Source organism: Topomyia yanbarensis, chromosome 2 (assembly GCF_030247195.1).
Source record: "Topomyia yanbarensis strain Yona2022 chromosome 2, ASM3024719v1, whole genome shotgun sequence".
Lineage (NCBI taxonomy): Eukaryota > Metazoa > Arthropoda > Insecta > Diptera > Culicidae > Topomyia > Topomyia yanbarensis.
Window position 1 is genome coordinate 21,539,843 of NC_080671.1, and position 26,776 is coordinate 21,566,618.

The 26,776-nt window shown below is 42.2% G+C and overlaps 1 protein-coding gene across 1 annotated transcript; it reads left to right on the plus strand.

Annotated features, from left to right (window-relative positions):
• The first annotated feature begins 13,001 nt into the window (after positions 1 to 13,001).
• Positions 13,002 to 14,386, plus strand: LOC131682221 (cyclin-J). The gene is made up of 3 exons (XM_058963554.1): positions 13,002 to 13,180; positions 13,244 to 13,430; positions 13,492 to 14,386. The coding sequence occupies exons 1-3, from the start codon at positions 13,151 to 13,153 to the stop codon at positions 14,226 to 14,228; spliced, it is 954 nt and encodes a 317-aa protein (XP_058819537.1). The 5' UTR covers positions 13,002 to 13,150; the 3' UTR covers positions 14,229 to 14,386.
• Positions 14,387 to 26,776: the final 12,390 nt, after the last annotated feature.

The following is a 26,776-nucleotide window of genomic DNA, read 5'->3' on the forward strand; positions in this document are numbered from 1 at the left end:
CGGGAGCACTCGCATACTTGCCGATATAGTGAAAGATCGCGGGAACCACACCATCTACCAGAGCTGCGGCAATACACACGAGCTGGGAACAGTTTTTATGCTGGTGGGGGAGATGCAAAAGCGTGTGATCAGATGGTGGCCGGTCAGTGACAGAATGTGCAGGTTGAGGATCAAGGGCCGGTTCGTCAACATCAGCATAATTAACGTGCATAGTCCCCACATCGGAAGTAGCGATGACAAGGACGAATTCTACGCGCAGCTGGAGCGTGAATACGATCGTTGCCCAAGCCATGATGTCATGATCGTCATCGACGACCTTAAGGGGCGAACACGAAATTATTGCGACACCGCAAATGTCATGCCAATTTTCTTATAATGTTTAAAATCAAACCAAAATTTTAGGGTAGTTTTATACACATATTTACTTCAAAAATCAAAATAAAAGTTAATCGATGGAGCCTTGAGTGTAAAATTGAACGCATTTTTGCTTGATGCCCTCCATCAAAGTCTTTACAGTGTCATCCGGTACCAGTTTCTCAGTTTTTTTTTCATTTTTGTAACATGTCCTTCTCGTCTTTGACTGTCTTCTTGCTCTTCCGAAGTTCCCGCTTCATCATTGCCCAGCACTGCTCCACCGGGCGCAGCTCCGGACAGTTTGGCAGATTCATGTCCTTTGGAACAAAATGGACAGAATTGGCCTCATTCCACTCCAGGACACTTTTGGAATAGTGGCATGATGCCAAATCTGGCCAAAATAGCGGAGCTTCGTCGTGCTGCTGCAAGAACGGCAAAAGGCGCTTCTCGAGGCACTCAGATTTGTAGATCTCGCCATTTACTGTGCCCTTTGTCACGAAAGGCTCACTCCTCTGTCCGCAAGAGCAGATGGCCTGCCAAATGAGATATTTGGAGGCGAACTTCGACATTTTCTTCTTCTTAAATTTGTCGTCCACATAGAACTTGCTCTTGCCGGTGAAAAACTCCAACCCCAGAATCTGCTTAAAATCGGCTTTTATATCGTCGTCCATCATACAGCAGCCATATTTTGTCAGCGTCTTCTCGTAGAGCTTCCGTGCCCGAGTTTTGGCCGTCGATTGTTGCCGCTCATCGCGGTTTGGGAAGTTCTGTACCTTGTATGTAGTCCAGCTCTCTTCGTTGCATTCTGGACGTAGCTCTGCGACATGCCGATCTTTTTAGCCAAATCACGGCTTGAGACGTTGGGATTTGCTTTAATCATCCGCTTCACCTTTCCCACCGTCTTTTTGTTCTCCGGTCCCGGTTTTCTTCCAGCACCTTTGCCGTGGTCCAACGTTAACCGCTCCTGGAACGCTTCAACACTCTGGAGACGGTTGAATGGTGAATGTTCAACATTTTTCCCAACTGCCGGTGCGACAGGTCAGGAAATTCCAGGTGTTTGGAAAGAATTTGTTCTCGACTCTCGTTGGTTCACCTCCATTTTCGTTGAACCGAAAAACACGACTTCGAGTTTGACAGCATGTAAACAATACATATCAATGAGAAAGTGTGCAAAATTTGGTTGATTTTTACCCAATGGTAAAAAAGTTATGCCCTGTTGAATGTGTCGTAATAATTTCGTGTTCGCCCTTTAATGCTTAGGTTGGCCAGGAGGTGGAATACAGACCGGTAATTGGAAGGTTCAGCGCCCACCAGCAGACAAACGCTTAAGACTAATCGATTTCGCCACCTACAAGAATATGGCGATAAGAAGTACCTTCTTCCAGCACCGCCTCCTACACCGATACACCTGGAGATCACCGCAACAAACAGAGACGAAAATTGATCATGTTTTGATTGATGGACGGCACTTCTCGGACATTGTCGAGGTAAGGACCTATCGGGGCGCAAACATTGACTCGGACCACTATCTGGTTATGGTTAGACTACGTCCAAAACTATCCATAGTGAACAGTGTTAGATACGGGCGCCCGCCGCGTTATAACCTGGACCGACTGAGGGAAACCTAATGTCGCGACAACGTACGCGCAGCATCATGAAGCAGCGCTGCCACCGGAGGAGGAGCTCATCGATGCTCCCCTTGAGGACTGCTGGACCAGGACTAAAGCAGCCATAAGCAGCACTGCTGAGAGCGTCCTAGGATACGTACAGAGGAGTCGACGGAACGCATGGTTCGATGGCGAGTGCCAAGAGATATTGGACGAGAAGAATGCAGCACGCGCAGTGATGTTGCTTCAAGCCACTCGTCAGAACGTGGAGTCATATCGACGGAAGCGAAAACAGCAGACTCGTCTTTTTCAGGACAAAAAGCGTCGCCTGGAAGAGTCTGAGAGAGAGAGGAGATGGAGCTGCTGTATCGCTCTCAGGAAACGCGGGCATTCTTCAAGAAGTTGAATGACTCTCGCAACGGTTTTGTGCCACGGGCCGAAATGTGGAGAGACAAGGAAGGTGACATCTTGACGGACGAACGTGAGGTGGTCGAAAGGTGGAAGCAGTACTACAATGAACATATGAATGGTGCGCAGGCGGACAATCAGGCGTTCAAGGAGGACGATTATGTCAGTGTCACGGCTGACGGGGATGTACTGGCGCCCACTATGAATGAGATTAACGAGGCTATTCAACAGCTCTAGTACAACAAGGCAGCTGGTAAGGATGGTCTAGGAGCGGAACTCTTCAAGGTTGGTCCGGAGAAACTGACGGAATGCATGCACCGAATAATCGAAAGAATCTGGGACAGGGAACAGCTACCGGAGGAGTGGAAGGAAGGGGTCATCACCCCGATATACAAGAAAGGCGACAAATTGGACTGTGAAAACTACAGACCGATCACAGTGACAAATGCCGCTTACAAAGTGCTATCCCAGATTCTGTTCCGGCGCCTATCACCGCTGGTAAATGGATTTGTCGGGAGTTATCAGGCCGGTTTCATCAACGGCAGATCAACAAACGAGCAAATCTTTACTATACGGCAAATCCTCCAAAAATGCCGTGAATACCAGGTCCCGACACATCACCTGTTCATCGACTTTAAAGCCGCATATGACACGGTGGATCGTGTGGAGCTATGGAAAATGATGGACGAGAGCGACTTCCCTTGGAAGCCGACAAGACTGATTAAGGCTACGATGGATGGTGTAAGGTGTTGTGTCAAAATTTCGGGCGGCCTCTAGGGTCCGTTTGAAATACGCAGGGGACTAAGACAAGGCTGTTCAATATAGCGCAGGAAGGTGTAATGCGAAGAGCGGGGTTCAACATGCAGGGCACGATTTTCACGAGGTCCGGACAGTTCGTGTGCTTCGCTGATGACATAATCGGTAGAAACAAGGAGACGGTAGCAGATCTGTATACCCGACCGAAGCGCGAAGCTGCACGAGTAGGACTTAAGATAAATGTGTCTAAGACGAAGTTCATGCTGGCTGTCGTAACCGATCGCGATAGGGAACACTTGGGCTGTAGTATTACGATCGACGGCGACGAGTTCGAGGTGATTGACGAGTTCATCTATCTAGGTTCATTGGTGACTGCGGACAATAACGCCAGCCGGGAGATCAGAAGGCGTATTATGTCTGGAAGTCGTGCTTACTACGGGCTCCACAGAAGTGTGAGATCCAGGAAGCTTCACCACCGCACGAAATGCGCCATGTACAACACACTGATTAGACCGGTGGTCCTCTACGGGCACGAAACGTGGACATTGCTCGAGGAGGATCTGCAAGCACTCGAAGTCTTCGAAAGAAGGGTGCTGAGAACGATCTTCGGTTGTGTGCAGGAGGATAGCGTTTGGAAGAGAAGGATGAACCACGAACTAGCGCGACTCCATGGTGAGCCAAGTATCCGGAAAGTAGCTCAAGCTGGAAGGGTACGGTGGGCCGGGAATGTTGTGGGGATGCCGGACAACAACCCCACCAAGTTGGTTTTCACCTCCAACCCAGCAGGTACAAGACGGAAAGGAGCGCAGCGTTTCCGGTTGCTGGACCAAGTGGAGCAGAACCTGGCGAGTATCGGGCACCTGAGAGGTTGGAGACAAGCACCAACTGAACGAGTGACGTGGCGGAATATTGTAGAACAGAATAAATCATGATAGTATGATGTAGAATCAGGAAATATATAAGGTCATCGTGATACAACTATTTTAAACCAAAAAGCTATGTATGTGATTTATGGACTCCCAAACGGCTTTACCGATTGTCTTAAATAATTATGCGTAGGAGACATTTGTTATTGAGATATCTGACGTTTAAAATACGCACACTGAGATCTCGCATTTGTACACTACCGCCCTCCCCTTAAGCCCAGAAGCAGTTTGTTTTCCTCCCAATTCGCCGTATAAATGATTTGCTTTCCTTCCAATTCAAACGTCAAAACGGCACAATACCAACGCAGCTGGATAAGTCTATGAAACGTGCTTGTGTACTATGGATTTAGGATTATCTGCATGCCAGATGGCATTTCGGCACAAATTGTGTTTTACTCCTATTTAGTTGAAAGTCGCAGCAACGCGCGACGGGTATTAGCTAGTTCCTGATAAAAATAGTGTCAACATGTTAGACTGTTCCACGCTATCAATACCCCAATAAATTGCATAGTCCAAAGCAGAACTACATTTAACAAAACTATTATAACCTTCAAAGCGAGAAGCAATTTTTATTCAACTCGCCGAGCACTAATTTCAATTTTATTAGTTTCCATAGTAATGAAGAATAACGCTTTCCTCTGACATCGTGGGTTCTCATTCCACCCATAAAAATTTATTTAATTTCGAAATCCCACCTAAAGCAAATTTTATTCCGCTCACAGCCACCGAGTTGATGGGCCCCACTCCAAGGAGGGCAAATTAAAATATACAACGAGCAAAAGTCTCCCCCACTCAACCCACTGTTATTGTTGGAAAATTTCGGAGTGGAAAAAACGGCATATACCCACTGCTCAAGATTCAAGCCAATAACAATAACAAGGACTGCGCGTCCCCAGAAAGAAGATTCAAGTCGAGAAACAATACCAAGAAAAGAACGATAGGAAAAAAAAGTTTGCTGCCGGAATGGTGCTCCACATAAATATAAGTCATCCGATGTTTCGCTCGCCCCCGAAGAAGCTGGAGCATCTTGCCGTCTTCTTTTAGCGCCACCCATCTTTTTCACACAGACACTTGAAAAAACGGTAAGTATATACCATCCCGCGTTCGCTCTCGAGAGGAGGTTCTCCGCTTGAACACACAGCTCAGCATTGAAGCAGTGGAAAAACATTTTCTTCGGCACCATTTTTTTCTGCTGTGAGAAACCTCTCATTACATGGGGACTTTTTCTCCGGTATACGAGATGAAGCTGAGTTTTTTTTTATTTCCTGCCCCACGACGAATGCGCGCGCGACCTGGTCCTTTGGTTGGGTTCGTCCGCTGCTCATCGGTATCATAGTTACTCGCACACATCCACAGCCAGTCCAAGACGAGATAAGAGAGCTGCTCGGTATCCCCGTTTGCGGTGATAAGAGGACGGAAAAAATGAGCGCCGAGAACGACGAACAAACTACACAGCGAACTAACTTTTTTTTTGCCTGTTTTGTCGTACAAATGACGATCCCTCTCGGTATAGGACGATTTCCTTCCCATCGCCATCCCTCCAACGGTGCAACGTCAACCGGATGGGAGTTTTCAGCCGTACCGTGGAAAGATGTAAATGGAAAAAAAAACTTTTTCTCCAATCCGCGAGCGAGGCAAAAGTTTTTTTTTTCTGCTGTGAGTGTTGAAAGAAACGAACAGCACTATATGTATAATGAAAAAAAGTAAATTGTGTTGATGGAAGGGGTATTTAAAGTAGTACAGTATATATGTATTATTGTGAGATATAGAATATGTACCTAGGATAAAAGATTTTTAGTATGATACGTAAATGCTCAGAAGGCACCTGCTATCCTGTTTGTGATTGAAGTGCCCTTCATAAGACAATTTACTTTGTTAAATCACTGATCACTAATCAAATAACAGAATGTAATTTCATGACAAATTTCTTTGTCCTAGTATAAGGTGTAAACTGATAGGATATCGTATTCAATAAAATTACAATTACAATTTCAATTACGATTACGATTACGATCACGATCACGATCACGGTCACGATTACGATTACGATTACGATTACGATTACGATTACGATTACGATTACGATTACGATTACGATTACGATTACGATTACAATTATGATTACGATTACGATTACGATTACGATTACGATTACAATTACAATTACAATTACAATTTCAACTACAATTACAAATACATCGGTATTTGCTTCTTTGTTGGTGATGCTAGTTGTTGGTTTGGAAGCGGTTGTTGTTGTCCCTTCATTATTGGTTAATTGGGTCGTTGTTGCCTGGTTAAAGAATTGGCATGTTGGGGTCTGCTCAAGATATGTCATTAGCGTTGTTTGCTTTTAGGTTACGCTATCCTTCGGTGATTTGCATTTGATAGTCATGTAAGAAGGCACAGTAGGATTCTGTTTTTGGCAACAATATTTTTTTTAGTTGCCAAAACTGGAACCGTGCCAAAAATAAAAACCTTACTTTAAATGCTTTTTTTTCAATAGGGATCTTTAATTTGGAAAAATTGTGCCAGTTTTTTATATGTATTGGTAGCGGGTGTCCTTACGAGTACACTCATATCATTCTTAAACCTTAATTATTCTTTTATGATTTTTAAATTAAAAAACAAATTAAATTCAACCAGCAAACTGACAGTTGTCCTACTAAATGACGTATCTGCAAATATCTCGTTCGCCTCGTTGTTAACCGGGACAGAACCCCACACAGCATGATCTGGTACTTTGTCAATCCGCTAGCAACCTGCCATCCCAAGTTTCATCTGCAAACTATGGTAGATCTGATAAGGCAACCTATAGGGTCGTGCATGTCGCATGGGTTTGGATGTGTTATTGTCCTAAAAGGAAACAAACTAAAAAATGTTTTTTTAAATAGTTTCGGGCCAAAAAATTGAAAAAGGACTGAGATATTAACTCACGGTACTAATCTGCATCAGAATATGCCTTAACCCGCACCACCTAGGGTAAGTAGTTTGTCCACTACTCGGGTTCTTGTTTGCCCGGCGTACCCTTCTTTTCAGGGCGGCCTAGGTGCCTCTACAGAATTTCGGATTTTCGTTTCACAACAAAAAGATAAACAAACAAAATAAATTAATAAGTTTACCGACTATTATTCCTCCACTTCCTCTTCCTGTACTGTGCGCTGCTGGATTTCGTCGATCTGCAGCTACCGTTGGCGGGAAGACGGGCGGTTTCTTCCGACCGGCAGGGACTACAACTGTCGAGTTCTCCCGGAATGGCGTTGGCTGCTCCGGCAGCGGTCCTTGGCGTTTAGCTAGGGAGGTCACCGCAGTGCACTTCCCAGGGGGAACCTTTGTCCGCCCTGCTTCGTTCTCCTTGGCGATTAACTGTGGAGGAGAGCTAGGCTCGTTCGACTGATCCTCCACAGTGAGAACGGCCGGTGTTTTGACTCCTCGTTTAGCCGGGGAAGCTAGAGCACTCCTTAGCGATTAGCTATCCCCTTATGGCGAATCAACACCGTACTTACGTGTGCCCGAACCACGGGCCGGCACTTTCGACGGTTTAAATTGCCGTCGCGCGCGCACTCTACCTTACTGGCACTAGTAGCGGGAAACTGTCCCGAAAAAGGATCGATTATTCTGGGCGTCTGTTCATTGCCGTGGTTCGTCACTCTCTCTTTTTCTTCCGTCACACAACCAACGCCAAAAAAACGCACATCCCGCATAGCTGTCATCGCTATGGTACAGCATAGTCCGCACACTTTTTGCAGCGAGAGGAGAGCGGTTACCTGACTAAACCCTATGTTATTAATATACAAATATTTAACAAAAATTACTACACCGATCTGATCTAACAAAATCGTTCACAAACAAAAATATAAACAAAATTTAACGTAAAAAGCGAACGATCATATGGAACAGTGGTGAGCATCAAAGAGAATAGTGAAAGAGACGAAGAGTGAAAATCAGTCAAAACGGCAACACTCCCTTTATGATGATTTCAACACTAGAATTTTGGCAACCGCTTCTACAGGCAGCACTTTAAATGACTCCTATTATATTTTGAAAACAAACCGTATGTCGATCGATGGATTTGTTTATCAAACGATGTGCATTTCGAAACAAAGAGATGAAATAATTCTAAAGCTTATTTTTACTCATACATATACTCTAGAATGCACCTTACAATCACGATTGAACTAAATTCTGACGAAAATTCAAATTTCTTTTTTGATAGAAGTACAATACTTATCTCCTCCAACTCAGGCATGAGTAATGTTTATTTACATTGCACGATTGGTCTGCTCAATAAGGTATTTTTGGCTTCACACTATTCGTCTCTTTCCCTATTCTCTTTGGTGAGCATAACTTTACGTAAACAATACACTCTACGGAGTGTATACGTAAAAAAAGGTATATTTCCACCCAGTGCCAAATTGTTACTCTGACGAGTTACACATCATAAATGTTACAAGATCGTTAACTATATAGGAATATGTGAAATGGGATGAAATGAGAAAATAATCAACAAATTTATGTAAATATGACTCGCATGCTAGGAAATAAAGTCAAAAGTGATAACAATTATCATAACAAAATGTGTATTGACTTTTTTTTAAATTTACTATGTACAACAACAATGTTGCCAAAAACAGAACCTATTTGTTGCCAAACACGAAACTTTTGTTACCAAAAATGGAGCATGCCAAAAACAGAATCTGACATTGGTTTAGTCACTCGCATCTTCACAATTGTAATTTTCGTATTGCTACTGCCCAGCAAATATAAGACTCCCTTTCTCAACAGCTCGTGGCTAATCACGGCCAAGTAAATACCTGGTCTGTATCCTCAAGCCAACACAACTTTTAATTTCCCTTCTTGTCGACACTTTTATTCGTTCTCTCCCAATTTTTTACTGTCTATCCCCTACCTTAGCACTTGCCTATTCTTCGGTTTTCTTCGGGGCTCCTTTTCCACTCCAGTCCTTGTCGCTACCACTCCACCCCCGTATTCCACTGCTTTCTCTCTGCGATTCCACACGGTGTTCTACGCCACGTCGCTCGCTACCGGTCGTCTACGCGACCTCGAGTATGTAGACGGACTCGAGCTTCGACGAGGGGTTCTATTCGTCGGCAATGCCTGTTTCACGCGTAAGTTTTTGAATGTCGGACGCGGTAGGGCTTTCCGGTTTCACAGGGGTTTTAAAAGAAAAACCACGGCTTCAAGGTATAAATTACGGGGTCCTGCGAAAACAATGAGAGATGTTAAAATAGCGGATTGGCTTTGGGGGACGGTCGAGGCTTCACATTGGTTAGTTTAGCGGACGGTCAATTGCATGGAAATCTGGATTCTCCGGTCAACTGTCCACTTCCTCATTTCTGATTCTCTATTCGCACTTCACTCTCTTTTGATTTTATACAGATCTACATTTCTGTTTACTTCGGCTTTACTTTTACTCTTCTGGCTTGATTTGGGGCTCTATTCTCACAGTCACGTCGCCTAGTGACTAGAGGGAAATTTTCTTTTAGTCACTATGTGACGTGACTGTGAGAATATGGCCCTTGATTTAACCTTCCTCTTCGATAGTTACCGGGCAATTGAACTCCGGTTTTGGCGGTTATTGACCTTATACCCCCGACCGTTGACCCTCTGTTTCGCCACGTGGCATCCGATGGCAGAAGCCAAGAACTTACCCACACTACTTTATTGTGCATATACAAATTCATTCAATCTTAGAATTCTGAATGTCATGGAAAATCTGGCAACATTCCAAAAATCTGACAAATGTCTGGCTTGTGCGGTTGTCTGTTTCGTTGAAAAAATCGGGCAGATTCCAGATATATTTGGAACATTGGCAACGCTGGTTGCGACATGTAGTTCTCTTCACTCAAGTCACCGTTGAGAAAAGCTGTGCTTACATCCATTTTTTGTACAAACAGCTGATCTTTATTGGCCGTAACTAGCATAGTTCGCAAAACATTTAATTTCACAACCGGCGAGTAGGTTTCCGTATATTCAAAACTGAAAATCTGACTAAAACTCGGGCTGAGACCTCTCGCGACAAACCGAGCTTTGTGTCAGTCTGCATTTCCTCCTTCGCCGAGCTTCATTCGGAACACCAACTTACACGAAATTGGCACTCGACCGTTCGGTAGCTTCTCCAATGTTCCGGTTTTGTTCCGTCGTAGAGAATCCATTTAATCTTGCCACGTTGGCTAATTTGCTCTTTTTCTCAATTCCCTGCTACTACTGGGAAGGTTTTCTACGTATTCCTTGGCCCATACTGGAGACTTCATGACAAGACCCGAAGATGTCTTAACTTTTCTGAAATATTTCTTATCCGTTTTTTTCTTTTCAGGGCAGTCTGACTATATATTACCCTCCTCCTGGCACCCAAAGCACTTGAAGGATTTCTATATCTGTGGCCTTCAAAACCCACCACCTTTTTAAACTGCTGCTTCAAGGTTCTCACTGCTGTTCATCGATGCATCCTTCCGTTTTATTTCCTCTTCGAGCAACCGGCACTGAACGAAACCCATGGTAAGTTGCTCCTCCGTTTGTACCTCGATCGAGGTGTCCCCTGCTTCATACTCGGATCCCAGCGAGAACTGCAAATAACATCAATGTCATCCATTTGACTACCAGCACTGCGAACCGTTCCTGGGCCCATAACCTATTTGACGGATTACTATTATTTATTACGACCACACCTCCCATTGAACTACCTTGAACCCCATCCTTTTGCTGCGTAAACTGTCAAAAATGCGAATCCATGTATCCCTATCAAGGAAGACCAACAGTGTCAAACGAGGATGTGTTTACATTTTCGTAGAAAATTAATTAAAAATTATACTGAATTTTTAAGGGTTGAGCATATTGTTGTCAGACACTTTATACACAGTCTTGCGGAGACAAAAACAGTAAAACTAGCAACCATGAATGTAAACTGCCCAGTTAAGCTCAGCCGGAAATGAACTGGAATTCCGGCTGGCTCCAGCTCACATTCCGGCTCCAGTGACACAACCGATTCTAGTTAGAATCGGTTGTGTCACTGGAGCCGGAATGCGAATTGGAACCAGCCAGAATTCCAGTTCAGTTCTGGCTGCACTGTACTGGGTGATATCACGGAAGATGCCATTGCATTCTTATACCCAGTCACCAAATTTTCTGGCAGAGACCGCTCTCCTAGATTTCTGTAAGTTTTGGTTTGGCAGCCCTGTCAGATTTCTGCGCGTATCCTGTCGGGTTAGTTGAGCTAGGGCGAACTCGGTTTCGCACGCGTTTTCTGGCAAATTTTGACAGGCACCGAGCAAAACCCCGGCATAACTCGGACATAAACTGTGCAAAGATCCTGGCAATTCCTACCTGGTAGAATTTAGCACGAATCGAGCAAACTATCTGACAAAGATGTGGCAGGAAGCGTGCAGAGATCTTGGCCGTACATTTCTGGCTGGATTCTGGATAAAAGTGAGCAGCATCGGCTGGTTTACCCGCTTCTGTCAGAAACGGTTGTTGCATTTGAGCGAATTCTATGCCAGAATTCTCGCACAAATCGCGCAAAATGCTCGCAGAAACTCTGCCAGCATCAATTTCGCTTTGCTTAATTTTTGCTGACTTTCTGCTTACCACGGCCCGGTCAGCGTGGCAAGCAGAAAGTTAGCAAAAGTTGAGCAAAGCGAAATTGATGCTGGCAGAGTTTCTGCGAGCATTTTGCGCGATTTGTACGAGAATTCTGGCAACGAATTCGCTCAAATGCAACAACCGTTTCTGACAGAAGCGGTTAAACCAACCGATGCTGCTCACTTTTATCCAGAATCGAGCCAGAAATGTACGGCCAAGATCTCTGCACGCTTCCTGCCACATCTTTGTCAGATGTTTTGCTTGATTCGTGCTAAATTCTACCAGGTAGGAATTGCCAGGATCTTTGCACAGTTTATGTCAGAGTTCAGCCAAGGTTTAGCTCGGTTCCTATCAAAATTTGCCAGAAAACGTGAGCGAAACCTAGTTCGCCCTAGCTCAACTAACCCGACTGGATACGCGCAGAAATCTGACAGGGCTGCCAAACCAAGACTTACAGAAATCTAGGAGAGCGGTCGCTGCCAGAAAATTTGCTCACTGGGGGGTCACTGAGTTAAAGTGCAGTCTGTGGAAGCGGTTGCCAAAATGCGAGTGTTGAAATTATCATGAAGGCTGTGTTTTGACTGATTTTCACTTTTCGTCTCTCTTCCTATTCTTCGGCTATCGTTAAAAATCGGTTTTCGGCTAATTGGTCACCAGCGACCTGAAAACTGGTTTTCTGCAAAAACCGGTTTTCAACCAGTGAAGAAATTAGCCGGCGCTATGCATAAAAATCTCAAGCATTCCAAGAAGTTCTGCATCTTGCGGGATGATTAGATACCATATACGAATAAAAAAATCGACACTTCGTAAAAAATATAACATTTAATGCTTAGATTAAAATTGTTGATTTGATTTTCATGGTAGTGACACTGACTGTACAGAGGTGCACTACATCGGTGTACTGCCACTATACGCATAAATGTCCCATGTGCTGTGGGATTCCCTGTACACATGGGACAATTATGCGTAGAGCGGCAGGGTAGCACCACTCGCAGAACTTTATTTAGTCATCGATAGCATACGTCTCTATCTGTCTCTCGTTTCATGTGCTGTAAATTTTATGCATCAGACATATTCGGTCTATCCACTGCTTGAATGCTGACTAGTAGTTTGGGCAAGAAAATGCATAAAAATCACATCAGAATAAAAAAAGATGCGAATAGAAAGTATGCTAACTCTGCATATTTCGGTTTCTCAGTGCAGAGGTAACAAAGAAAATACTATTACATTTAAAATACTTGGCAACGCTGGGTTTCTATACGTTTAATCTTCAGTCACAGGGAGTACAATTGGTTGGATTTGGATGGTAACCATCTGGGTAGCTAGCTGTTAGGTTGTTAGTGCAATTTGTTTATCTAATCAGAGCAACTGAAATTTAATGTTGTGATCAATTTTAAGGATGCTCTTTCGATTGGCAATACTTACATGTGTTTGTTTTTTTGCGATCCTTTGCTAATCTAAAGATCGAAAACTTAAAAAGAATAGTATAGTATAGTATATAGTATGGATATGAGTAATATTTTGCATTCTACGGTGAGTACATTTCATCATCGTGCCACGTTTTTTGTGTTCAATTTATGAGTCATTCCAATTTAGCTTCCAAGTTTTACGGAACAGTGTACTGAATACAGCGATGAAATTATTTGGATCCTGCAAGAATCGGAACTGAATCGATTAACAATGCGGTACACATCACCCCAGTTGCGCTATCGCGAGGCGATTGTTAACTTGATTCGTTCGGTCGGTGAATGCGAAAAGTTGCGTCGATCCACGGTTCATCTAGGTAAGCCCAAATTGCAGCACACCCAATTATTTGAGTTGACTCTAGACATAATTATTTACAGCAATCTATATGATAGACGCTTTTATGGACAATCACAACATAACGGACAATCGCTTGAATTTGGTTGCTTTGTCGTGCGTAATACTGGCATCAAAAATTGAAGAAAACGAACCAAATATTCCTTCCATGGCTGGGATGAATGCAGTAGTTCGAAATCAGTATGCATCTTCTGATTATAACGTGCTAGAAGTGCTCCTGCTGAAATTTTTTAACTGGCATCTGATCATCCCAACGACAGCCACTTTTGTAGAATATTGGCTACTTAATATTGTTGGAAGAGCTGACTTTCCTCCTTCAATGACAGATACACTTTTCTACGAACGTCGAGACAGAGCGATTGAGTTAATACTGGAATTTTTGGATATAACATTGATGGATATTAAATGGACCAACATTAGGCCTTCGCTGTTGGCCTCCGCTTGTTTGGCAGCAGCTCGTGCATCACTTCCCGTTTTAATTGTATGGTCCGCTAGCATGGAAGAACTAACTGGCTATTCGTACCAAGAAATTGCTTTCATGACACGTGAACTAATGAACCTGCGGGCATATTTGATTACCAAGGAAACTTCGTGTCGCAAACGATCCGCCTTGGATTCAGGGTACCTATCGGATTTGGGCGACAGTTATACCACCGATAAAAGGGACGATGTCGAGGTGAATGAATGGGAAGATTATATCGACGCAGACGATACTGATGATGAGGTTGTACTTGCTTTCGAAAGCAAACGAGCAAGATAAAGCTATTTTTATGAACTATGAGTTATCAGGAGGATCAATGAATAAGGTATCCTACATCGAATATGAAGTCCCTAATCCATAAAATGGTACATGCTATTTCAAAACAAATCTGTGTCCGCAGCTGTGCTACGTCTGTAAAATATAAATAAATAAGTAATAATAACCAAACAGTTCTAATATGTTATTCACTCTTAAAGACCATGCACAAATTACGGTCCTTATTGTGGCGAGTTTATACCCATCCGATCTCAGCATTTTGTCACAAAATTGTAACTTCCCTTTCGAAGACGTTACTTTTAAAAAAAAAATCTCATCTGTTAAAAATATGCAATTTTGTGTATTTATTTTAAATAGACACATGTTATAAATGTATGACTCCTGGGTTTCATTAGCAATTATATTCGGATACCTAGTTACGTGTAGAAATCTTTCTTTTCAAAGAAGTTTTTGAAAAATTTGTTGACTATCTATTCTAAAAATCTTTCTTTTATCGAAATTTACCTCAAAATACCTAGAGTCTACCTCAAGTTGAAAGGTACGATACGTCTGAACTTATTCGACTCTTCCAAAGTTCGTACAAATCAGCAGCATGGTACCCTAATACTGTCTAGGCCGTGCGAACCTGGGATTAAGCTTTCCAGATATACTTGTAGATTCCATACACTAACACTATCCTTATTCCATGCCTACCCTCTTCAACTCCAACTCTAGCCCTTCCCCTTCAATGCATCAAAAAAGTCACAATTTTGCATACCTCCTTTCCACTCACAATGCGTGACATCATTTATTAATGATCCCTTACTGACAATGAGGTGTATAACGAAAGGCGCTTTCGTTATCACTGACAGTGATGCCAGTGTAAGGTTATATTTTTTTATATTTCGTTTACAGAAGTTTTAACCCTAGGATCATTCACATCTGTTTTCGGGTAGGAAAAATTTCTAACCATATGTACGGGTTGGAGAATCAAACCCAGGTAAGCTGCGTACAAGGCAATCGATTTACCAATTACGGCCCACCTCAAGGATATTTTCCATCGCATTTCGATCGTCGAAAGCTACTTGACACATTATCAAAAAAATAGTCCTTCGTCTAATCTATTCGAACAACCTGGTCACCTGCATCGCAAGATCTAAACGATTTTCATTGGGCGACAGCAACAGACCAGCATCTGCTGCCTCTTGCGAAAAGGATCACATTAGCATAAGCATACTTCTTATACCTTCCGAAGTGAATCCCTCTGGGCTGTGGGTGGCATTTGGGAAACAGATCTCCTGCGCCACAGTAAAGGAAAAATTGCAAAACTCAAATACACTTTCCTTCCGTCGTTGATCCTTCTGGCTGCTAATGGTGAGGATGCTGCCTGGATGGTTGGCTCTGGGGGCCACAGAGGGAAGGTAATGACTGTGTGTATGTGCGCTTGCTAGAGTCGAGATCGTGAAACAGGGCGAAATTTTATGTTCGAAGGGCATAAAAGCTTCTGCGAGGAAATTCCTGGATAGAAAAGGACCACTAACGAAGGGAACTATCCGGTTGCAACGGTGGAGTGAAGAAAAAGCAATAATGAAATATATATTTTTCTGCTATACTTTTTTCCGCTATTTTCCACGGATCTCAGGGTGGGGTGGGGTGGAAAAAGCTAGCAGGATACTGCGGGGGTATGAAAGAAAGTTGCCATCTCGGCGAAATAAACGAAAAGTAGTGGAATGAGCGGCGGCGGTTTAAGGAGTATCTAAGAGAAATGGAAGGAGTTTGCTCTTTGAGGTGTGAGGAAAAAATATATAGCTGCGGTGAATTAGTGTTGGTACCTTGCTCTGCGACGCCGTCCTTATTTAACACAGGAAACCATTTTCAAATCGAGGAAAAGTTGCTGGCCTTTCTGGAGCTCTGGGTGTTTTTCAACAATATACGACGATGGTGAGAAAATCGAAAGTGATGACAACGATAGGAATGTAAAAGAAGATTGTCGAATACTCCCCCAGCTAACATATAGTCCACCCCCCCCCCCCCCCCCATCCAATTTTTTTAGTACAAACATGTTACGTGATGTTCTAGATTACTCTCCCTTCCCCAAATCATATTTAATGATACCTCCTCTCTACCACTACTAAAAATGTTACGTAATTTCTGATTGATCCATAGAGTGACTTACGAAATCGGATTTTTTGTTTTAATTTTTAAGTGTATATGAAGACAGCTCAAAAATAATGCAAACATTTTGTGCATTCAAGTTAACTCAATTTATTTTAGACATGCATTTGAAAAGATAATTTATGAAATCATTGACTTATAATACTAGGGTATCGCATTAAAAAACTTTATAATCCGTACTTTTTACGCCCTTCTTCCCCACGGAACTATGTCATCGCATTACTTTGTGGGGTATCTCTGTGCTTGCGTCGTACCTCTTCTGCTCTATCTCGGAGTCTCACTTAGTTCATGGAGTGGCTCGACCTATGAGTTTTGATTTAACTCTCGACTCTTCTCTTGCTTCTCCATCTATTACGTCGCCGTTTAGCTCTCGTCCCCGCTAGCAGTTTAGGTACTGGTTCCTTGAGCCATTTAGCTCATGTTTCCGTGATTCATTCAGCTCCCGGCCTTATCACGATCTATTTGGATAGTCCCTAACGGTGAACTCACTCCGACCGATAGTTCCCCGATTGAGGAATTTCCCCCGACACCGATACCCGCTTCCTAAAGCCATTTAGCTCCCAGCTCTCGATAAATCAACTCGGATATAATCTTACTCCGACTGAGAGTTCCCCGGCAACGGAATTTCTCTCGGTACCGGTGTTTGTTTCGCGAGCCAATCAGCTCCCGAATCTACCTTACTGTTAATTCCCTGGCGTTAGATTGCTCCCGATACCGATGTACCTTTCTGTGAGCCATTTAGCTCTCCGCTCCATCTACTCCGGCTAGTCCCCGGTGGTGGACCTAGCCTACTCAACGGGCCAGCCAGTAGATGCTGACGTCCATCCAGCGATTTCGGGTGGAGCGTAGCTTCCGGGTCACTGGCGCCCAACGACCTACTGCTAGCTATTCGACATGGTCTACTCGACTCGGTCTAATCCCCGGCGGTGCATCTAGTCTACTCACGAGCTACCCGATAGGGAGTCGGAGAGTTCCCCGGCGACGGAATTTCTCCCGAAATCCGATTTTTGGTTTCCCGGCGGTGTTCTAGCCAATAGCGTTACTTTGTTGGTCCATTCGCCACTTCCTTCCTGCAGCTCGGAGAGTATACTCGTAACCACTCTGTTGACAGCGTCCCAGATATGCTCGTCGTGGCACATCTCTTCGACGAAATTGTCCACTGTCGCACCAGGCATACCCTTACGAACTTCTTCGAAGCTAGGGCATTCAAATACCACGTGTGTCGGTGTCTCTTGCACGTCCACACACACTGGGAAAAGCGGTGACGAAGCATGTCCAAACCGATGCAGGTATTTCCGGAAGCATCCGCGCCCGGACAAAAACTGCGTCAAATGGAAGGATGAGTTGATGGGTCCACCTTCCTTTCACCGCGTTGTCACCCACTCTTGCTGCCAACGAGTCCGTTTGGACCAGTCTCCTTGCATTACGTGCATTTCGCCGCTGGTAGCATTCCACGTCCTCAAACAGAGTGATGCAGATGGGAATCATCCCAGCAATTACGCATACCGCCACCGACGATATCGTTCTGTACGCCCTCGCGACACGAGCAGCCTTTAGGCGAAACGTGCTTGTCAACTTCGTCCGGTTTGGTTTTGAGTTCAGTGCAGCAACCCTAACCGGCACGCCATGCCCCAGTATTGAAGATGAGACACCCGCCAGGAGACATATCGTGCTGCCTCTTGCTCCTCCGTGATTCAGTATGATCCTTGCCAATGTAGTTGTCCTCGCAGCCTTCTTACATACATAATTGACATGTCTGTTGAAGTTTAACCGATCGTCCACCATCACACCTGATATATCGGTATTATCGTTAGGGAAGGTGATATCCTTAGATTAAAACTTCAAGATGTATACAGTACGATAGGCGATATAAAACTGTCTATTCAATACTTTATCTCCGAACGCTGAACCAGCCAGCTGCACAGTGGTCAAAATGTGTAAATTCATGCCTTTAATTATTTAGCGGAAAAACTATAAGGTTCTGTGTTTTGGTGACTTCGGAAAAGTTGTTGGAGCTACTAAGGCGGATTTTCGGAAGTAGACAGCCATGTTCCAAAATACAGTGTAAAGACATTTCTGAAATCTAACTTTTTACTGGTAGCAGATAGACAGTTTCAGTCTTCGGCAAAGTTGTAGAGAATATTAATTGTAGCAAATCTTTCATAAGAACTGACTCTCTAACTATAGCCGTTCCAATGTTATGCGGTGTTTTCATGAGGACCCCCTTCAAAATTGGTTTTTTCATGATAACTCTTGTCGTATTTATTTCTCCACAAATATGTGTTCCGAAATGTTTCAGATATTATGAAAATGCACAACTTTGTTGAATATTTCAAGACGATATTATGTTTTTGGAGAGAGTTACAGCTTTTTTTATGATCAATATTATCAAACTTCATAGCCAGTTTTCTCAAAAAGTTGCAAAAATATGCAGATGAAATATTGTTATTTTCAAACTATCATAAATCTCCTACAAAATCCTGAAGGAATGGTTTGTATCCGATAGTATCCTAACATGTTATGATCGAATGAAATTGTGAGTATATGAGTTTTTTCGGCGACACTCCTATGCTTGGTGCTCATGGAAGGCGTTACACAAATATACAAACTTATTCTGAAGAAGCGTTTATCTGTTACGTAATTAAAGAAAAAAATTAAAACAAAGGAACCTGAGTTATAAATCAAATTAGTTTTCAAATGCTGAAAAAATCAATTACATTTTCAGATCACGCGGTGCGGTGTAATTAATTTGAAATATGTATTCAAATATTGCGGGTAAGTGCAAACTGATGGTTACCATGAATATTTGTTTAGTGTATTGTAATCTGTGAAAGCAACGCAACATTTTATTTAGGCAATTTCGTTATCTGTTATTGATTAGACGTTTTATTTCTATTCTATGCTCGAACATTTGTCGCTGTTATTTAATGTTCTGTGAATTAGACATTTCAATATAACATCTTAATGTTTCAAATACCCTGATGTATATGTTTGTTAATCAACATCAATTTTTTTTTGTGTATTCGAAATCAGTAAACGTCAGCTGTTTCAGCTTTGAAAAAAAAACCAAAGGTGATCATAGTAAAAAATTACATGAAATCTGCCAGGCAATTTTCAAAGCTTATCGCATAGTTCCTGATGATATGCCATATGTTGCAAGCGAAACTGAAAGAATTGCCTCGACTGTCTGCAAATATTTCAATAAGTTATGGCTTAGATATCGAACAGTTCGTTCAGACTACCCGGATACATTTTAAGTAAAATAAACACAAAGCCTATTGAAACTTGTCGAGGAAGAAAAACTCTGCCCTTTTTGGAAAGCACTGACAAAGTGAAGCGCATCAAAACATCAATCTTGCGATCAAAATATTCCTCTGATGAGTTAGCTTTTGCGACACAGATGAAACTTCGAGAGTCAGGGGATTTATCAGCAGCTTTGGTTGTTAAAGAGGCAACGCAAACAACTCCCACTCGGGCTTCTAAAATGCAACGTTCATGGAAGAAAGCACAAGAAATCCGATACACTGGAGCTGAAGCATCCTTGATCGTCGAATACAATCTTACGAAAGCGAGTTATATAAAAATTCAGAAAGGTGCAAAAGTTCTAAATGTTAATATATACCCATCATACACAAAAGTTATCGCCGAGAAACAAAAATGTTACCCCGATGAGCCATCGATAACTGTTACCGAGTTTTCTGTCGAAGTTGACTTACAGAAGCTTCTTGATCATACGTGAAACCGCATAGTAGAAGCGAACAGCGAAAACCTACAGTATTTCTCGGATGATGAACTCCTAAGGATCGAACTGACCGTAAAGTGGGGATTTGATGGCAGTTATGTTTATCTTATTTTTAAATATTCAATATAACACATAATACGATCGCCCCGATTACTAGCACTTTCATTCGATCATAACATCTTAGGATACTATCGGATACAAACCATTCCTTCAGGATTTTGTAGGAGATTTATGATAGTTTCAAAATAACAATATTTCATCTGCATATTTTTGCAACTTTTTGAGAAAACTGGCTATGAAGTTTGATAATATTATTCATAAAAAGCTGTAACTCTCTCCGAAAACATAATATCGTCTTGAAATATTCAACAAAGTTATGCATTTTCGTAATATCTAAAACATTTCGGAACACATATTTGTAGAGAAATAAATACGACAAGAGTTATCATGAAAAAACCAATTTTGAAGGGGGTCCTCATGAAAAACCGCATAACATTGGAACGGCTATAGTTAGAGAGTCAGTTCTTATGAAGGATTTGCTAAAAATAACATTCTCTACAACTTTGCCGAAGACTGAAACTGTCTATCTGCTACCAGTAAAAAGTTAGATTTCAGAAATGTCTTTACACTGTATTTTGGAACATGGCTGTCTACTTCCGAAAATCCGCCTTAGTAGCTCCAACAACTTTTCCGAAGTCACCAAAACACAGAACCTTATAGTTTTTCCGCTAAATAATTAAAGGCATGAATTTACACATTTTGACCACTGTGAGCTGTTGAGACAGGGTTGTAGTACTGGGTGGTCACCACAGTTCTTCCCCCTTTAGTCCAAATTATTGTACATCGATAATAGCGAAACTTCACTGCCATATATAATTTAATTCACGGAAAAACTTTACTACCGTTACGATTCAGAAAACGACAAAACTTTACTGCCGCAAAACTAATATTTTCTTTTTTTATTGTAGTAAACGAAATCAGGATCTTCTAGACGACGCTTCGTCCTATTCGAACGACGCAAACAAATAGGTTCACGGCTTAAACTCGCTGATGGATTCGTACTATTCGATTGCGGCCACTGTAGCGCAGACGTGTTGCCAGGCGGTAAACTATTTCTCTCCGAATCACCATCGTCCGAATCACAAACCATTGGTTGATCGTTAGGTGAACCTCTATAAATGAATGAATCTGCTGCGAAACCATAAAAATCGCTAGCTTCGTCGTCAATGTCCTCTTGTTGATCATTCTCCCCCCTTCTTTTTCGTGTTGAGCTGCTCGCAAAAATTAAAGCTCGGCTCTTCTTGCGAGTGCCAAATAATTTAAGCTGATTGCGGTGCGCCAGGTACACCCGACCTCCAACGGAAACCTGAAATGTATTTAGAGAAACACGTCTTAAAAATTTAGCTTCAAGCCATCGTCTAGTATCGGTTGTTCTAACATTTTTGTAATAAATTAAATCCCCTGGGCGCAAAGAGTCAATCTAGTCCCGGGTTCGATGTTGTACTTTGGTATCATCGTTATGTACAGGCATATTCACAACTTTCTACATCGTCATATTATTCCTAAAACTATTTCTAGGGTGGATTAAATCCAACAACGTCTTAGGCTTAAAACTAAACAGCCTATTGGACGGAAACGAACCATCTTCCAAACATGTGTTCCTGTAACTAAACAAAAAGTACGAAACTAAGTCTTCCGTACTCGATCCTGCCATTTCCGGATCCAACAAAAATTTCTTCAAACCTTCTTTCACCAATCTTACCATATGGGTTATACGGCGGACTTTTTATCACTTGTATGCTGTGCTTCTGAAAGAAATCAATTCTTTAGAATTAAATGGAGGACCACCGTCCGTAACAATTACGTCCTGTAACCCAAACCTCGCAAAATGCTGATAAACTTTGACTTTACCCTCCTGGCTTCAGTACCAAATTTCATATACTCTACTTCAAGCCATTTTGAAAAACTGTCAACAATCACCAGGAAGGTTTTCTTGTCGAAATAAAAAAGATGGGTGGGTAATGTCTGCGACATAACCGGAGAGATGTAGAATACATAAGGAACACGTTGTTTAAATATTTTGATACTCATTGGAATTTTCGGACAAAAGGTGATTTGGGCGAGGAATATTTCAAATTATTCTTTACAAAAATAATGGTGGTCCTGAAAAGGACCGGTTTTGTTGGCGTTGTTGGCCTTGGTGAGGGAGATGGCTAACGATGAAATTAATCGTTAGCATGAGGAAGTCGCGTAGTACTGGCCAATGGAAGAACAGATAATAATTGATTCCTGAAAATCAATTTTTCTTTATTCATGTAAATTATACATACTTACAAATCTAACAGAAGATTCCTGATCATATTTCTGAATCATTAGTGCGAACATTGTGTAATTTGGTTAAGTACAATGAAAGTTACAAACTTTCCAAACTCGACCTTCTGTTCCTTCAGAAATATTGAAATGGGGTGTCTATATTAAACCGTTAGTCGTGGTCACAATAAAAAAAGATGGGTGGGTAATGTCTGTCACATAACCGGAGCGTCGTGATTTCAATTCGAGACGTTAATTTAAATCTAATAATATTCAACAGAATCACGTTTGAATGGGAAATTTTCAAATAATTCTCTATGGTAATAATGGTGGTTCTGAAAAGAACCTTTGGTATCGGCGTTGGTGTTGATGGTGATGCGCTGGATCGTTGGATATTTTTGGCATGATAGTTACGTGCCTGGCGAACTGTTTTGTAGCCTCGAACAAAACGACAAGACTGGCTTCTTCGGGTACCATTACGGCTGAACTTTATAAGCTTAGCTCGACTTTGAAATCTTGCACAATCTCACGAATCAGACACTAGTAGGGCCATTTTGTTTGCTACTAGCACGGAGCTGCACAAAAAAACCATTTAATGCAGTTAGTTCACGGGGGCTGCCAAAAAGCTTGAATAGAAGCATGCGACTTCAACGTTTCTCTTAAACACATGCAACGACACATTCGTTTTGGTAATACTGATAATAACAGTAGAAAGGAATGGAAAAGCAGTGCACGAAACGAGCGAGAGGATAATTTAAATTTTTTTTCCGTGTGCAAGCTACTTCTTTCCACACAACGTATTATGTTGCTTGTTGAAAATTTGCTACACACCTTAAAATGAAAGTTTCAGTTTAACTCTCACTAGAACACAATTGATTGGTCCTGAAAAGAACCGTAACGGTTGCTTTTATTGTAATTTACGCCCACTCCCACAAACCGACCAAGTAGGCATCACTGGCTTCATTACGGCTGAGTTTTGTAAGCGTAGCTCGACTTTGAAGTAATACACAACCTTACGAACCAGACGCTGGAATGTTAGCCAGCGGATTAGTTGCTCCGTTGCCCTTTAGTTGGGGCGAAATACTAGCACGGCGACAGTTCCTGATCGGTAGTTGATTGCGATGGGCCACCAGTAGCTGGGGCACTTTTGCGGACCGTCATCATCGCCAACTGCTTTCCTCCGGTGGACTGGCTGCTTGCTAGTGCTTGAACGAATACGAATGATGAGAAAAACCGACCGACCAATATTCATATATGAAAACACGAGAAAGCACTACTATCGCTCTCTCGCTCGTTTTCGTGCCATTCCTGTGCCTTTCCTTTCCGTTCGGCTACCAATACTAGCATAACCAAAACGAATATTCTGTCTTTCCATCGCCTTCAATTTAGTGGCCAGTGCTAGCAAACTTGCATGTTCAGTTTTTCAATAACAACATTTTCAATATTTTCAAAGAATGTTGCAGATTTGAAAAGAAGGAAGGAGAAGATTTTCACAAATTTAAATTCTTTTGTCTTATTTGTTAGCGCTGATAAAGGCTATTTAGTTTGCTACTAGCAAGGAGCTGCACAAACAAATCGATTTATGCAGTTAATCAACGGAGGCTGCCAAAAAGTTCGAAAAAAAGCATGCGACTAGTGTACTTTGCATATTCTATATTTTATCAATACTAGAGAGGATCAATAAAATAATTCAAATTGTTATAGCGACATGCAATTGTGGCAACACTGGCCATGAGATGGTGGGAGAACACGCACATTCGTTTTAGTTATGATTGTAGTAGCAGCAGAAAGGAATGGAAAAGCAGTGCACGAAAACGAGCGAGAGAGGATAATTTAAATTCTCTTTCTTTCTTTCCACACATCGTATTTCTTATATAGCTTTCTGAAAATTATTTGTTATACACCATAAAATGTAAATTTCAGTTTAACTCTTATTAGAACACAATTAATTGGTCCTGTAAAGAACCGTTTATTGTTTTATTGCGGGAGCATAATTCAGACGCACTCCCCGCGGACACGGTGAACCACTTTAACTCTTATTAGAACACAGATTAGTTTCTCTGTTGCCCTTTAGTTGGGGCGAAATTCTTGCAGGGCGACAGTTCCTGATCGGGTTGCGATGAGTCACCAGTAGCTGGGGCACTTTTTCCGACCGTCGTCATCGCCAACTTCTTTCCTTCGGTGGACTGGCTGCTTGCTAGTGCTTGAACGAATACGAATGATGAGAAAAACCGACCGACCAATATTCATATATGAACACACGAGAAAGCGCTACTATCGCTCTCGCTCGTTTTCGTGCCATTCCTGTGCCTTTCCTTTCCGTTCGGCTACCAATACTAGCATAACCAAAACGAATATTCTGTCTTTCCATCGCCTTCAATCTAGTGGCCAGTGCTAGCAAACTTGCATGTTCAGTTTTTCAATAACAACATTCAAACAATATTTTCAAAGAATGCTGCAGATTTGAAAAGAAGGCAATGATTTTCACAAATTTAAATTCTTTCGTGTTATTTGTTAGCGCTGATAAAGGCTATTTAGTTTGCTACTAGCAAGGAGCTGCACAAACAAATCGATTTATGCAGTTAATCAACGGAGGCTGCCAAAAAGTTCGAATAAAAGCATGCGACTAGTGTACTTTGCACGTTCTATATTTTATCAATACTAGAGAGGATCAATAAAATAATTCAAATTGTAATAGCGACATGCAATTGTGGCAACACTGGCCAAGAGATGGTGGGGGAACACGCACATTCGTTTTAGTTATGATGGTAGTAGCAGCAGAAAGGAAAGGAAAAGCAGTGCACGAAAACGAGCAAGAGAGGATAATTTAAATTCTCTTTCTTTCTTTCCACACATCGTATTTTTTATATAGCTTTCTGAAAATTATTTGTTATACACCATAAAATGTAAATTTCAGTTTAACTCTTATTACAACACAATTAATTGGTCCTGTAAAGAACCGTTTATTGTTTTATTGCGGGAGCATAATTCAGACGCACTCCCCGCGGACACGGTGAGCCACAAAGCACTATTTTGCATCCTCGAACAAACCGACCAAGTAGGCATCGTTGGCTTCTCGGGGCATCATTACGACTGAGCTTTGTAAGCGTGGCTCGATTTTGGAGTCCTGCACAATCTCACGACCCAGACGCTGGAACGATAGCCTACTCTGTTGCCCTTTAGTTGGGGCGAAATTCTTGCAGGTCGACAGTTCCTGATCGGGTTGCGATGAGTCACCAGTAGCTGGGGCACTTTTTCCGCCGTCGTCATTGCCAACTGCTTTCCTTCGGTGGACTGGCTGCTTGCTAGTGCTTGAACGAATACGAATGATGAGAAAAACCGACCGACAGATATTTATATAATCGCGCTAATATGCACTACTATCGCTTTCTCGCTCGTTCTCGTGCCGTGCATGAGCCTTTCCTTTCCGTCCGGCTTCTAATGGCCTAACCAAAGGAATATGCCGTCTTTCCCCCACCAACTGCTCTCGTCAAGCAACCCAATGCGAATAACCATAGGAACAAACATGTAGTGGACCTATATATAAACTTTTCATTATTTTATTGTTCGGTTGGTCCACCATTTTGACGGCTCTGTGCGGGATGGGCTGAAAATTTTCACTTTTCCGAGTCGTTTTCGAAAGATTTTTCAAAATACATTTTTTTGTTATTAGTGCATGTTATACATACTTCAAATTTTAATACAGCATAGAGGAACATATTTGCAACAAATTGGCCTAAAAATCAAATCATTCTGTTAGGTATGATAAAAGTTATTAACGTTCAAAATCTGACGCGGCGCCGCAGCCGATATTTTGAAACGGGACCCCTATATTGAAAGCTTAAATGTATTCTACATTAAAAAATCCGCATGAATGCGACTAAACGGTTTTGTTGTAGGAATCCAGTTAGAGTGAGGAACTGGCTTTGAAACAGCATTCATTTGGCAACACACACTGCATGATTTGACAAAATTCTCTATGATCCTAATACAACAAACACCCTTCTATTACTTCCAAATCCTGGTGTTGTGCGTAAACATCTAACAACTTACGATCCATCTTCTGTGGCCAACCATGTTTCATAAGCATAAGCATAAGCATAAGAGATCGCCCGTAGTTGCTACTCCGTTATTGACCAGAACCAAATGAGATTGCAAAATGTTTATTGGAACAACATGCTTGGGAATAACATGATGAGCCACATTGTACAATCTATATTGATCCCTGCATGCTGATCAATACCGACGCCGGCCACGTCCGAATGCAGATCTTCTGGGGAAGGAAGGAATGTTAGTCCGATACCTGTTGCTACTAGAGACCGAGGAATCCTCTGCATCTCCACAT